At 38.9% G+C, this 14,447-nt stretch overlaps 1 protein-coding gene and 1 pseudogene across 1 annotated transcript in view; both read left to right on the top strand.

Annotated features, from left to right (window-relative positions):
• LOC107658155 (uncharacterized) overlaps positions 1-5,869 on the top strand; it is a 14,911-nt gene extending 9,042 nt beyond the window's left edge. The window contains exon 4 of the mRNA XM_016446618.1: positions 5,341-5,869. Coding sequence (XP_016302104.1) covers positions 5,341-5,869 — 529 coding nt within the window. The remainder of the gene's footprint in view (positions 1-5,340) is intronic.
• Positions 5,870-7,652: 1,783 nt separating this feature from the next.
• LOC107658154 (enoyl-CoA hydratase domain-containing protein 2, mitochondrial-like) overlaps positions 7,653-14,447 on the top strand; it is a 9,581-nt pseudogene continuing 2,786 nt past the window's right edge.

Genomic DNA, 14,447 nt, shown 5'->3' with positions numbered 1-14,447 from the left:
GTGTGTGTGTGTGTGTGTGTGTGTGGTTGAGAGTCTGTGTGCAGTGATGGACATCTGTGATTGAGGGGATTTCCTCAGTTAACCACACCAGTGAATCTGATGATGGGATAATTACATACACACACAGAGCCATCCATCCTCAAACACAAACAAATGACTTAGTAAAATATTTATTAGGTTTTAGCCCCCTACATTGATATGTTCATCTATTAATATATTTACAATGTCTGCTTCTCAGATTTTTCCTTTCTCAGATTTTCGAATAACACATTTAAAGAGATGAATGAATGAGAGTGAATGAGGAGGGCACTATAAGATTTAAAATGCAATGTAGTCAGTGAACCAAAGAAATTGGGAAAGGCCGTGGTCATCTAACAGTTAAAGACATCTGCTAATGAGACTGCAAGAGAAATCTCTCTCCTGCTTGTGCCCTTAAGCAAGACACATCTCAGGTAACTTCACTGGAACTGTCCATTCAGTTAGTGAACTCAAGGTTGCTTTGGATGACGAGCATCTGCTAAATAGCAAGGAAGACACAAGAGAGACGGAAATAGACAGTGTTTTGACCGTCTCCCTCTCCCACAGTGCACTGTCTGCACTTCCTGTAACATCCACTGCAGCCTCCTTCTGTCTGTCTGTTCTGTCTCTCTGTGGACCTGAAGGGAGGTTTGTGGTTCTTCGTCTTTATGCTTGTTAGGCAGACAGCCTGTAGGCAACCAACTAGTGCCTACTTCACTTTACTTCCCCTTATTTCCTGTTTTCCTTCTCTCTTTCTTTCTTTTCTGGATCACTCTCTGACAGAGACACTCACAGTACATTGTCTAAGGGTCACTATGACATACTGTAAAAGAGTATATAAAACAAAAGTAGAAAAATCCTTTAAAAATCTATTTTAAAACCCTTGTGCCAAGTTGTTAGAAATGTCATCTTTGTTTTCTTTGTGGTTTGTAAATCATTTTTGAAACAATTTTCAAGTAAATATCATGTGGTGTTATTAAAAAGTTAATTAAAAAGTAACATATTTTCCTTACTTCATGTGCAGATGTTAATTACTATTTTCAAGGTACCTCTTTATAAATATCATGAATTATTAATTCACAAATATCAATAAGTTTTTGAGGAGCCACACCACATGACATTTTTCAACCTGAACTAACCTTGACTCATCAAATTATCTGATATTTTAAGAGATTTATTGACCTGGACAGACATTTCCTGTTGGCTGCACCTCATGACATTTCCAAATAGTTTTTCATATATTAATAAGCTTTTATTTTTATATATCTTTTTATAATGTTTATATATTTTTGATAATAAAAGGTGCCAAATTTCTTAATACGTTTTTCTTTTCATTAATTTAATTATTTAATGAGGTTTTTATGATTTGTTATTTTCAGGAGTTGTATCATCTTGATTTTTTTTAATTGTATGCTCCCTTACAAAATATCAAAATGAATTTAAATTCAGAAATTACATTACTCATGATGTATTCTCAGGTGTATTCAAATCATTGTAGATATTAATTGCTTTTTTTTAATTTATTTTTGGTAATACAATAAGTTTCCATTTGTAAATACTAGTTAACTGCATTAGATAACATGAATTAACAATTAAACTTTTAAATTTAGTTCATGTTAATTTCATTATTTATTAATACAATTTCAAAATCAAAAGTTGTATATTTTAATTTTATTTAATGGACCTGCAGCTAACATGAACTAACTGTCATGGGTTGCTGGGGAAAGGAGCTCGAAGGAGTACGAAGGAGGCAGATAGTCAAACAAATAGAGTCTTTAATAAATACACTTGGAAGAAATGGAGAAAACAACCACTTTCAGTTGTATTTTAATGTTAAGATTAATAAATACTTTAACAAATGTACCGCTCATTTATTAGTTAATGTTAGTTAATGCTTTAACTAACATTAGCTATTGAGATACACTGAACAACTTAGATACAGACAAAAAAAAGAGCATCATATCACCTAATCAATAGCGGTGTCTCATTTCACCTTCTTCTTACACACTTCTTCTCAACTCATTTTCTTTTACAACATACCACCCTTTGCCAACCTCAAACAAATTTACAGTCTCTCTCTGAGCATTTGAAACTGCTGTCTAGTGCGGTAGGTTGAAGAGATGAGGAGGGGTGTAAGATTTACTGTTTACCTCAGCACTGTCCTGACATGACCGTAGACAGCCAATCAGTGCTTGCTGGATATGGACAGCAAACTGCTGCACAAGACTGCCATGAAGCCAACGTGACTGTCTGAGCACTTTCTCAGCTGATCAAAACATCTGACCTCATGCTGTGACTGTCATACTGTCAGGAAACCAAAGCAATTTAGGTCATCCAAGAACATTTTCTGTCTACTTGAATGGTAAAATACAAACATTTACAAAAAAGTACTAATAAACAGCCAATATGCTAGTAATTTGCATGTTAATAAGCAACTAGTCAGTAGTAAATAGTGTTTCCTAATCCAAAGTGTTACCTAAATGACTTATTTGGAACTCATCAACTCTCTGCACTGCACAAATAGCATTTTTCATGTGAAGCAAACAAAACATGCAGCCCATAATTGATTCCAGTTGAATCTGACATTAGCATGTTGCCAAGCCTACAGTACAAAACTCTAGTGAGCATAAAAACAAGCTGTTACAGGTGTTACGTTATACAAAGGGCACGACGAAGGGGTAATCCAATAAACAGTCTTTAATAATAAATCCACAGAGCAAATAACCAGAGAAATGCAGGAGCAGATGTAGCACACACAAAACATAACAATAACCGGAAAAGGACTGAACAGAACAGGGAGTATTATAAGGAGATTAATGAGTTAATTAAATGAACAATGGTGAACAGAATAACAAAATCAAGACAACACGGGAAACTAGGTCTACGGAACTAAACAGGGTCGCAAGTTCCGTCGTTACCAGCATAGTTCAACGATTCGCTGTTTCCCGAAACCATAGTCCATAGTTCAAACAAACATTCGCAAACAGCGAATGTTCAAACAAACAAACTTTTTTCTACGGAACTAAACAGGGTCGCAAGTTCCGTCGTTACCAGCATAGTTCAACGATTCGTTGTTTCCCGAAACCATAGTTCATAGTTCAAACAAACATTCGCAAACTTACGTGGTTGGAACTACAGCTCTCCACCTGTGGTTAGAAGCATCGTTTCTTGTCAATAAGACTTAAATTATGCTCTTGGGCACAATAAGCAAGCTAACATGCAGTACAATCTATATTTTCTATTCTATCTAAATATATATACATTTTAATCTATATATATTTGCGCGTCCTCAATAAGCGCATAAATGCCCTCTTATTTCATACTCCGGGAACCCCGGAGTATGACATAAGAGGGAACCCGCGATGAATCAAACATCAAATAAAGCAAAATGACAGGGAACAAAAAATAGTAAATTAGTCATCAGGCGCAATGTTGAACACAGCAGCATCTCAGAGATCTCAAATCAATTCATTAGCATAAGTTATTACTCCACCACATGCGTGTGACGTCATTAACAACGGCCCTATATTGTTGAACTAATGTGGTTCAAACGACAGAGATGCGACCGTGTTCAGGAAACAGTCGTGACTAGCTAGTTAGTTTCCACAACAATGCATCTTACTATGGTAATTAATCAGCGAGTTACACCGTTGTACGGGAAACGCATCCCTGGACAGGAGAACAGGAACAGGGAAAAACACAACTAAAAGTTCATATCTGTTACAGTTTGCCCCCCTCCTGGGAAGGTGCGTCCTCACGCCGCATAGAGTCCAACTGAGGAGGGAGGGAAAGAGGAGCCAGGTGTTAGTCCAGAGACCAGCCAAGATGAGGCCCCAAGGAGGAGTCGAGGGAGGAGCCATGGTGTAGACTTGGCAGACAACACCCTAGGGACAAGTGATGAAGACGGAGCTGCTGAAGGTGGACACCCAGGTGGAGCCGAGCAGATGGAGAGCCAGGGTGACACCCGAGGTCCAGAGGGCCAAGGTGAAGCTGACGGCTCATGCAAGTGAGGCGGAGACAGGGACCCGGAAGACAGCGGCGGAACGACTTAGGACAAAGGCAAAGCCAGAGGGAAGGACGAGCCTGACAGAGCCAGAGGGACGGAGTGACGAGGTGAAGCCAGAGGAGTGGAGTTCGAGGGCTTCCCTCCAAGCCCTTGAACTCCACAAGCACTCCCTCGGGCACGTGCAGTGTAGCTGGCTCACACACCTGGTCAGACATCTCTTGAGGCTCAGGGGCGATGATTGGCTCAGTCGCAGGTTCTCACACTGACTCTTGTGTCGTGGCAGGCTCAGGCTCTCCATCTGCAGTGCACTCTGGCGATTGCTCCGTGCAGCGTGATGATGGCTGGCTGGTCTCTGGTTCGGAAGTGGGACTGGAGATGTCCTCCTCAGTGGGGCAGACAGAGAAATACAGTCCATTATTCTCCAGCACCCACTCCACGAAAGCGGCGAACTCCCTCGAGGACCATCTCCAGACAGCTTTGCCTTGTATGAGGTGTTCAGTCCGATGTAATAAAATGTACACAGGCAGCTGTCTGGGTAATGAGTAAGATAGGTGAGATCTAAAAAGTCCCTCGTGTGGTCCTCGAGGGAGCATTACAGCAGGGGGTATCCATGGCGGGGTACAATCAACAGGCAAGGGACAAATGCCGCTAACTTAACCTTTATACAAAGCGCATGATGAAGGGGTAATCCAATAAACAGTCTAATAAATCCACAGAGCAAACAACCAGGAGAAAACACAGAAGCAGATGTAGCACACACAAAACAACAAAACAATAACCGGAAAAGGACTGAACAAAACAGGGAGTATAAATAAGGAGACTAATGAGTTAATTAAATGAACACAGATGAACAGAATGACATAATCAAGACAGGACAGGAGAACAGGAACAGGGAAAAACACAACTAAAAGTCCATAACCGTTACACAATTCATCAGTTTTTAACTAGATTGAACTGTTTTTATCAATATCCTTCACTATAAGAACTTTACTTGGAGGACCAGACATGAACTCTGCTGAACACTACCTTAAAATTTGGCAAAACCAAGGAGTCAAGGATTAGCTTGTTAGCATGGCCCAGTTAATCTCTTCATGTAGATGCCATAAACTTCGTCTTGGTGGGAAAAGCAACTTTCTCAGTTTCAACAAGTTGTATATTCTGAAAAAAGCTGAGCAGGAAGATATACATTGCAAAATGAACCGAGTACGTCATTGTGAAGCCAATTAGCATTGTCAGGATGTCATTTTATGCATTCTGACTGCTGACTTTTACACTTTAAGTAATTATTTCTCTCTATGTCTTCTCAATCTCTCCAGGTCCTCTTCTCTGCAGGCTCGTGTTCAGGAGTTTATCAGCAATGGAGAGAAAAGGGCAGAACACTCCTCTGAGACGCTCTGCCTGCCAGACCTAAAACGGCAGCCCGTCATCTCTCTAACCACTACAAGCGCAAATACAGAAAGAGAGGAGAGCAAGGAGAGAGAGGTGGATGGAGAACAGGACAGAGAAAGAGGGTCTCACATGGAGCTAGGGGAGGTAGTGAAGGACAGAGAAAAAGACAGCCAGAAAGAGAGGGAATGGATGCTGTTAAGGGAACGAGAGAAAGATAATGAAAGAGGAGCTGAGATTAATGGGAATAGGTGTCCATCTTCTTCAGTTTCATTCCCCTCTGAGATGTTGGCTCCAGATGGACATTTAAGAACAGTTCACACATTACCAAACTTTGCCCAGGCACTGGCCGAAGCCCGAAAAGCAAGATACATCAGACACCGAGGACAACCGCTGTGTGAGCGAGAACTCACCATACCAGAGATATTTGCTCGGGATTCAAAAGCTCCTGCTCACTGAGACAATAAAACAGTGGTTCTTCACTGGTTTTGCTTCAGGTCCAGATTTTCCATTGAACAGCAAGTTGCCATCAAACACAGTGCCCAAAATTATACGTACTGTGCTAAAAATGTATTGAAAAAATCGAAACAAGTTGTATTTTTGGAGCACTCACACCATGTTGTAATTACCATAATTACTAGATAACAATCTGTCCTGGATGTTCTACTCAGAGCTGTTCACATCCTCAGACCTAATGCCCAAAGAATACTTCAGTTTTGATGCAAATGCTTACCATATGTATACAGCCGAATGCGAAGCCTTTCAATGTATACTTTGTAGTGCAGAAATACAGGAGCGATACATGTGCGAACTGAGCAAACAGAATACACACAAGCTGTGTGGTCGTATCTGTTGGCTGTCTAATTTCATAAAAGTAACCATTATAAAATTGCCTAATTTAATTTAATATAATTTCTTTCTTACTTTGCAATATAATGGTTACTTTTCCTAAACGAGTCAGCCTTATGTGGCCAACAAATGCGAGGCTGCAGCCTTTGAAATGAGACGCAGCTATACGTTTAGAAAAAGCTGGCAGTATACTATGCTATAACCTAGTGTACACATAAAAACTGAAGTATACTTTGGGTTTAATATTATGCTTTTTATGTGAGTGCTTCTGTGCCAGCAAAAATGACGCCAAATGAAAACAAGTACCAGTCATTATAAAAATGCATTATTAATAAACTTTTGTTTGTTTATCTTAGCAGGACATTAGGCATTAGTTATCCAAGACTGTGCTGGCTATTTTAAACTGTATTATGTCCTTACAGTAAATAATTACAGTAATTCCAACATAGTGTGAATGAAATTTTTATTATTTGCATTTACTGTCATTCAGTACAAGCACCTCATAATGTATTTGTTTATAATTAATATCCAAATGAAACAAACCAGTTTAGGCTGGTTTAACATGTTTTTATCGGTAGCAATTATGCAAATAAAAAAAAAACACAACAACAAAGCCGCATTGTTTTGCACCTTCTCTGTGCATTTCCATAATGATTGTACTTCATTTTGTCAGTAGAGCTCTGCTGTAGTTATGAAACTGACCATCATATCACATTATCGCCCTCTGCTGATGGTCACCTTTACGCAGTGTCGTGGTCTAACATCTCATTTTACGCTTAAAGGTCCCATATTGTACACCTTTCTGGAGTTTTATTTTAGGTTTTGATGTCCTTAAGAATATATATTTGTGGTATAAATACCCTTATATGGTAGTTAAATAGCCCCTAGACCTCAGTAATCGTGAAAAAAGCCAGGAAATTTCAGTTTTGACAATATGGGACCTTTAAAGGGGCGCGTCGCGTCGTACGCGTAAACTGAGTATTTGATTGGTGAACTCCAACAACTCCGCGTTGCATTATTGTAGTCAAGCGGTTTCGCTGTACGCGTCGAGTTACTAGGAGACTTTGAAGTGTTTGGTATGATACAGGCGAACGTTAAATGTGAATGTACACATATAAAACACATTAGACTGTCTGTCTGTAAGCGTCCAGTTGACATTTTTAAGTTTATCCGAGGAAGTGAGAGGTGTAGGATAACAAGAGCAAACTTGTGTGGCGATGGCGTTTCACAAAACGCTATAATCTCCCACAGGGCTTATTATTAACGGCAAAACCTCCGATTTAATTCCGGGTTATACGGTTTCAGTGTTGGTCTTAAGCCAACAAGAGGAGTTTTACAAAACAACCTGCGAAAAGGTCTTATATTTATCATGAGTGTAGTGCGCAGAGTCGTAATGAGGACTGGGAGGATTGCCGTTCAGCCCTGTGTGGAGGTGATGGCAGCGCGCGGTGTGTTTGCGGGGCCGATCAAGCGTCTTATCCTTCTGGTTAGTTTTACCCAGACCCTACCCAGACCCGCTCGTGGTGTTCTGATGGGCCAGTTGCTGATCGGGTTGAAGTACGGCTGAATCGGCTCGATGGTGAAGACAACGGTAAGTGCATCGACTAAATCATATAATAGTGTACCTGCCTGCTGACGCGTATAGAACACCTGACTACAATAACAGGGGTGCGGTAGAGTTGGTTAAAACATGCAAAGCGTTATGCCAATAAATAAATATTTAGTGTATTTAGTGGAAAAACATGAATACATAATTAATAGTACTCCAACATTTACAAAGTACTCCAACATTTTCTTTTAACTGGTAGAAACAGGTGTTGTTATGGCACCTGTATTATATTCAGTAACACTTCTAACACATCATACACGACTTCGATTGTAGAAATGTCGTTCTGTGTAGATTTAATTAATTTTTTTAACTATACAAATCTATAAAACGTCCTGGTCATGTGACGTCATATTGCTACACCCACTGTATTATATTCATAAACATTTCTCAAACACCTCTCATGCAGTTGTTTGTGGAAATATGGCTTTGGTTATTTTAAAAGTAGTTTTTTTTTTTCCAATAATTTGTATATAAACATCTCCCATGCATGTTTTATTTTAGGGGAAAAAGATTTTGTGTTGTTCAGCAATGTTCTCAGTACATGAAAAATCAAATCAGTTGTATTCGCATGGTCATGTGATCTAATGATGTAATTTTGCCTGTAATATATCTGCAAAAAATGCCAAACCGTCAGCTTGGATATGAATATATATATATAAATATAAAAAATCAAATGTTTAGCAGAAAGGTTAACTAAGCAAAAAATAGATTTTGTACTCATCCATTAATGTGTAGTGGAGCTTTCCCTTTGAAAGTTGTCCATGGCTTTTAGTATTTTGAAAATCTCATGAAATTATACATATTGAGCAGAATTTCACCTGATGCGAGCATGAATGTAGGGTCCTTAAACTTATGTTTCCTCACACAAACAAAAATATGACATCACTGAACATTCTAACTTACATTTTGAATTATTAGTAGACACATTTGAGAATGCCCTTACAGACAGTTAATAGTTGTAATAGTTAGAATTCTTAGAATAGTTAGAATAGTTGTAGTTAGAATAGAATTCTTCTCCCCCGAGTTACGTCTTCCACCAGTTTAGAAAGTATCACAATTCATACGCACGCTTTCCCCTAAGCATAAACAATGCTGATTACGTTCATGCGCGCACTTTCTCCTCCAAATGTAAACAAGGCTGATTACGTCGATTACGCTCTTGGGTACTCTCCAAAATGGTGGAAGACGTAACTCGGGGGAGAAGAATTGTTGAATAAATTGTTATTTTTGTTTTCTTTGCGCTCAAAAAGTATTCTCGTAGCTTTGCAAAACTGAAGTTGAGCCACTGATGTCACATGGACTGTTTTACCGATGTCCTAACTACGTTTCTGGACCTGGGAACATTACAGTTGCATTGCTGTCTATGCAGGGTCTGAGAGCTCTCACATTTCATCAAAAATATCTTAATTCGTGTTCCGAAGATGAACCAAAGTCTTACGGGTTTGGAACAACATGAGGGTGAGTAAATAATGACAGAATTTTCATTTTGGTGTGAACTAACCCTTTAACGCTGGGTTCTTTGGGGAGCTGAACAAGGTCATCTTTCCCTCACATCCAAAAACACACTTCTTCGAAAACAATCTTCAAATCTGCAGCACTGCCGACGACTTCTGTAACCCGAATGAAACATGTAGATGGGCGTGCTCTTGCTGTCCCTCTGTTTTCTGTGTGCGCATGCTCTTCCCGGGAGAAGTGCACATTCAAGGAATTCCGCACTTCATGACATCATGAAGGGCCATGCTTGAAAAAACTTTCAGAAACTTATACGAACCTGGAAGGAGTGTATTTGGCACAGAAATACTCCGTCATTCGTCCAAATTATTTTTTGAAACTTTGGCCATGTTTAACATGAGAATCCAACTCTTTAACAGTGTAAATAACACAGAATGCATGAAATAGCATTAGACTTCCCCTTTAAGCGGACAAAATCCGTGCCTGCAGGGCAGGGACGTCCAAGTCATGTAACCTGGTGAAGGTAGACGGACGGACCGCACAAATATCACCAATAGAAATCCCGCTGGACCAAGCCCAGGAGGAGGCCATTCCTCTTGTGGAGTGGGCCCTCAGACCTATAGGGCACTGCAAGCCCTCTGAGATGTAAGCTAAGGCTATAGCATCCAAAATCCAGTGAGAAAATCCAGTCTCTATTTCATAACCGGCAGCCCTTTAGAGCGGCCTCTGAAGCACACAAAGAGCTGTTCTGAGTGCCTAAACAGGCCAGAGTTCTCAAAGTACACTCTAAGAGCCCGAACCGGGCAGAGTGGATTGGGACCCTGCTCACCATCTGAATTGCACTGACTGACAGTGCTTGCATGTCACCCACTTGCTTGACCGACGCTAAAGCCAAAAGGAGGGGGAGGTCTTAAGCGACATGGGCCGCAAGTTGGCCGACTGGAGCGGCTCAAAGGGAGAGGACTATAGACAAGTCCCAATTCACCACAATATGAGGGCAAGGTGGATTCAATCTCCGAGCTCCCCTCAGGAATTTAACGACCAGGTCGTTTCTGCCGACTGACTGGCTAGCCACGAGAGAATGATTTGCTGCGATAGCTGCCACATAGACTTTGAGTGTATGTAGTATGTACTCTTTTCTGAATGTCATGTAGGTCAGTGGTTCTGAACTGTTTTTTTACTTCAGGACCCAGATTTTACATTGAACATTCAGTGGCAACCCAACCTAGAACCAAAATTGTTTATTGTACCAAAGTAAACAAAATTGTACATAATATCAAACACTGAAGTGTATTAATATTAGTAAATTTATAATATTTAAATGAGGTAAAGTATATAGCTGCCAATCACGGTTTAAATTGCAGAAAACACTGGTCACATTTAGTGTTTTTCTGTGAATTTTCACAGGCAAAATTCAGTCATTTTACGAGATCCACATGATCGAGAATTTCACAAGGGTGAAATACTTGCCCAGGCAGAATTTGCAACAAATTGTCACAAAGTTGCTTGGTTGGAATGTGACTTCTTTGTGAGCTGCACACGTCACTAGACTATTGACAGTAGACTATGCACTTGTTTTGCCTGCAAAATTTGGCAGAAATTTCCTTAATGTGACAGTATAAACATTACAAGTATGTTTTATTGGGATGTAATATCCCATGTGAAGAGTTTAGCCATAGTCATGCCATAAGAGCAATTACTTATTATTTAATTTAGCATCATTTTTCCATGCTGTGATCGCATCACAACAGACCTGCTACCCATATTTGGGTCACAGCCAACCAGTTGAGAACCACAACCATAGCTGCAGCTTCAGTTTCTCTTTTCTCTTGTCTGGTTAGGTATAGTGGAAGTGCTGATGTGCCATGAAAGGGCGAGGAAATCTCTGGGAAGTGTGTTTGTGGGTCAGGTGAGTGCAGAAAACCCCCTGTCCTACAGCATCAAGCCCAAACATGCAGGAAGCAGAAGATCTAGTCCATGAACTTTCTATCTGCCCTCTTTTCTGAGAAATGCGTAAATATGCCTTTTTGTTTCACTTTAACCCAGCGATAACTGATTATAAAGCCCCTCAATTCGCAATAATCCTGCACAATTCATTTAATTTCTAATCGCGATTACAATTTCAGATGCCACGATTACATAATCATTCAAAGCGGAAATTAATGTTATTCTGCTTGCTTAAGATGTTTTTTCTTTTCTTTCTTCAGGTTATCTTAAGGCTTTTTCCATTGTTTTAATTATAGTTTTAGTATAACATTATAATACCATGCATATTTTTACTTTTTTTTTTACTTGAAGAAACCAATCCAATGTATAGTTGACATTTGAGGCTTAATATAGAAAAGCAATAAAAGTTTTTCAGTTACAGAGTTTTCAGCTTGTTTATTTTCATATAAATATATGGCATGCAGTTGCTTCAAACAATAGTATAAGCATCACTCAATGTAAATTGTGATAATCGTTATTAATAATCGCAATTACAATTATGATTTTTGTCATTATCGTGCAGCCCTCTACTGGTGTGTAAAATTTCCACCACGTGTCACAAGGAATCATTCTTTTTGTGCTCTTTAGAGATAACAGATTCATGTAAATAAATAATAAATATGTTTTAAAGAATGTATGGTATGACTGTACAGTATATAGTCTTTAACTGTTCAACATGCAACCAATCGCTGGAATGTTTTTAAATATTAACTTAATTCACTTGAGCAACAGATGGTCCATTTCTGTCTATTTTCTTCTTTCTGTTTCCACAAAGTAGTATAAGAACTCTTTTTTTTAACATTTGTATTTGATAAGTTTATCGAAAGAAAGTCTGGCAAAAGTGTGTCAGGTCTTAAATAAATAAGAGTGTACAAAGACAAAAATAAATCGGGCATATCTCTTCCAGAATTCGGCCTCAAATCAATATTTCCTGTTTTTATCTTTCTCTGTCTATATATGCATCAATATCTGTCTCTCTCTTTGTAGATGAGAGAGCTGGTGTCATCGTTGCATCATGATGCAGCAGTTCGTGTGGTGGTCTTCAGGAGTTTGATACCCAGAGTCTTTTGTGCAGGTTTGTAAAGGATTCGGTCACATAAAACCAAAGACAGCATTGCCAATGTACTTCAAAGATGATGCCATTTTTTAAAAATACTTTCTCGTGCTCATGTTGTGTTTTACAGGAAATGTCAGTATAATAAAGAAGAGCCGTAGCAGATATTTGCAAATGTCATAAATAGTCTTTTTGTGTGTTAACAGGGGCAGATCTTAAGGAGAGAGCTCAGGTGAGTAACCCTGAGGCAGAGCTGTTTGTACATGGCCTCCGATCACTAATGAATGACATCGGTGAGACACGAGGATGGTGTTTCTCACGAATATTGCAAAATGACTATAATCCGGCAGAGAAAGTGATGATACAGAACTCTGAATTCTGATAGTGTTGCACTGAAAAGGTAATTGTTTCCCAGCGGCAAATGGGATTATGGCTGGAGGTGAGAATGATTGGATATGCATAATAATAAACTCACCGTAGGTAAATTTTCTCTGTGCCCTCAATTTTTGCATAGTTTGCAAATAACATTTAGGAAAATGCTACTGTTTTGTAAGCAGAAGGTTGAGAAAGAACCATCTCTATACAATTTTCTACTAGCATTTTATCCAAAAAACAGAAATTAGTGTCCATACACAATGGGATTTAAATGCTTCTAATTTTAAACATAAAAAAAAAAAATAATAAGTAAAAAAGTTGAATTGAAAAATTAACATGATTTTCTACATTTCTGAGTATGTGGCATTTAAAGTATTTTCTTCAGTTTCATTTTAATAAACTTATTTTAATAACCAAAAACATATGTATCTGTGTACCACAAATGCATGCAATCCAGTTACTGCAGGATTTTCTCCCATTACAAAAAATGTTCCATTCCGTAAAAATTGCGTCACCCAGGAAGTGACATCATTTGGACCCTTTCTACAACACGACAGGAAGACAAGTAAATAGTTACTCAATTTTTACACAGGTGGTTTTTTGACAGCATTTGACAAGCTTAAAAAAACTTTTCAACATTGATAATAATAAAAGAAATGTTTCTTGAGCACCAAGATCAGTGTTTTTCAATGATTTCTGACATATAATGTGACACTGATGACTGGAGTATGATGCTGAAAATTCAGCTTTGCATCACAGGATTAAATTACATTTTAAAATGTTACAATAGAAAACAGTTCTTTTAAAATAATTTACTGATGTAATGTCATATCAAAATCAGTCATAAGTTCACTAAATTGAAAGAGTACAAAAAACTAATTTGTTGTATACGTAAAATGAGAGAATTGATGAAGTATCTGATTATTTTTTAGAGCCAATATAACTAAACCATAATTTCTGTGTATGTATATCAGGAGGCAGTCAAAGGTTGCCCCGGACGGTCGGCTTTGCCATCGCAAAGGAGCTGATTTTTACTGGCCGGCGTGTCGGGGCTGAACGAGCTGCAGAGTTGGGGCTGGTCAACCGCTCCGTGCCACAGAACCAGACGGGGGAGACAGCCCACAAAGAGGCTCTTAGTCTCGCACGAGAGATCCTGCCTCAGGTGAGTCTGTAGGACATTTCCATCCACATTTACTTCTTCACTCAGTGTCAGACACTTTCTTGCCTCTGCTACTGTCTCACTGAATTATACTCTCTTCTGTTGTGAGCACACTCCAAAACTATGGGTACACTCTGATAGTGTCCTGTGAAGTGGGCTCCAAAGGGTACTCGCACATCTCAGATTGTCGGGAGTGTATATGCTCAGGCCAAAGGGCACTGCACACTGCATAGGGAACAACTGTACATCAGTATAGACGGAAATTTACCCATCAGTCATTGCACACCACCGCATTGCGACTGTTACAATACCATTATCATGAACAGTTAAGTCGTAAGGGTCCATTTTTTAAAATTGAGATTTATACATCATCTGAAAGCTGAATAAATACGGTTTCCATTGATGTATGGTTTGTTAGGATAGAACAATATTTGGCTGAGATACAACTTTTTGAAAATCTGGAATCTGAGGGTGCAAAAAAAAAAATCTAAATATTGAGAAAATCGCCTTTAAAATTGTCCAAATGAAGTTCTTAGCAATGCATATTACTAAT

The sequence above is a fragment of the Sinocyclocheilus anshuiensis genome, unplaced genomic scaffold (assembly GCF_001515605.1).
Source record: "Sinocyclocheilus anshuiensis isolate Anshui unplaced genomic scaffold, SAMN03320099.WGS_v1.1 scaffold279, whole genome shotgun sequence".
Classification (NCBI taxonomy): domain Eukaryota; kingdom Metazoa; phylum Chordata; class Actinopteri; order Cypriniformes; family Cyprinidae; genus Sinocyclocheilus; species Sinocyclocheilus anshuiensis.
This window is presented reverse-complemented; position numbering and strand designations above follow the sequence as displayed.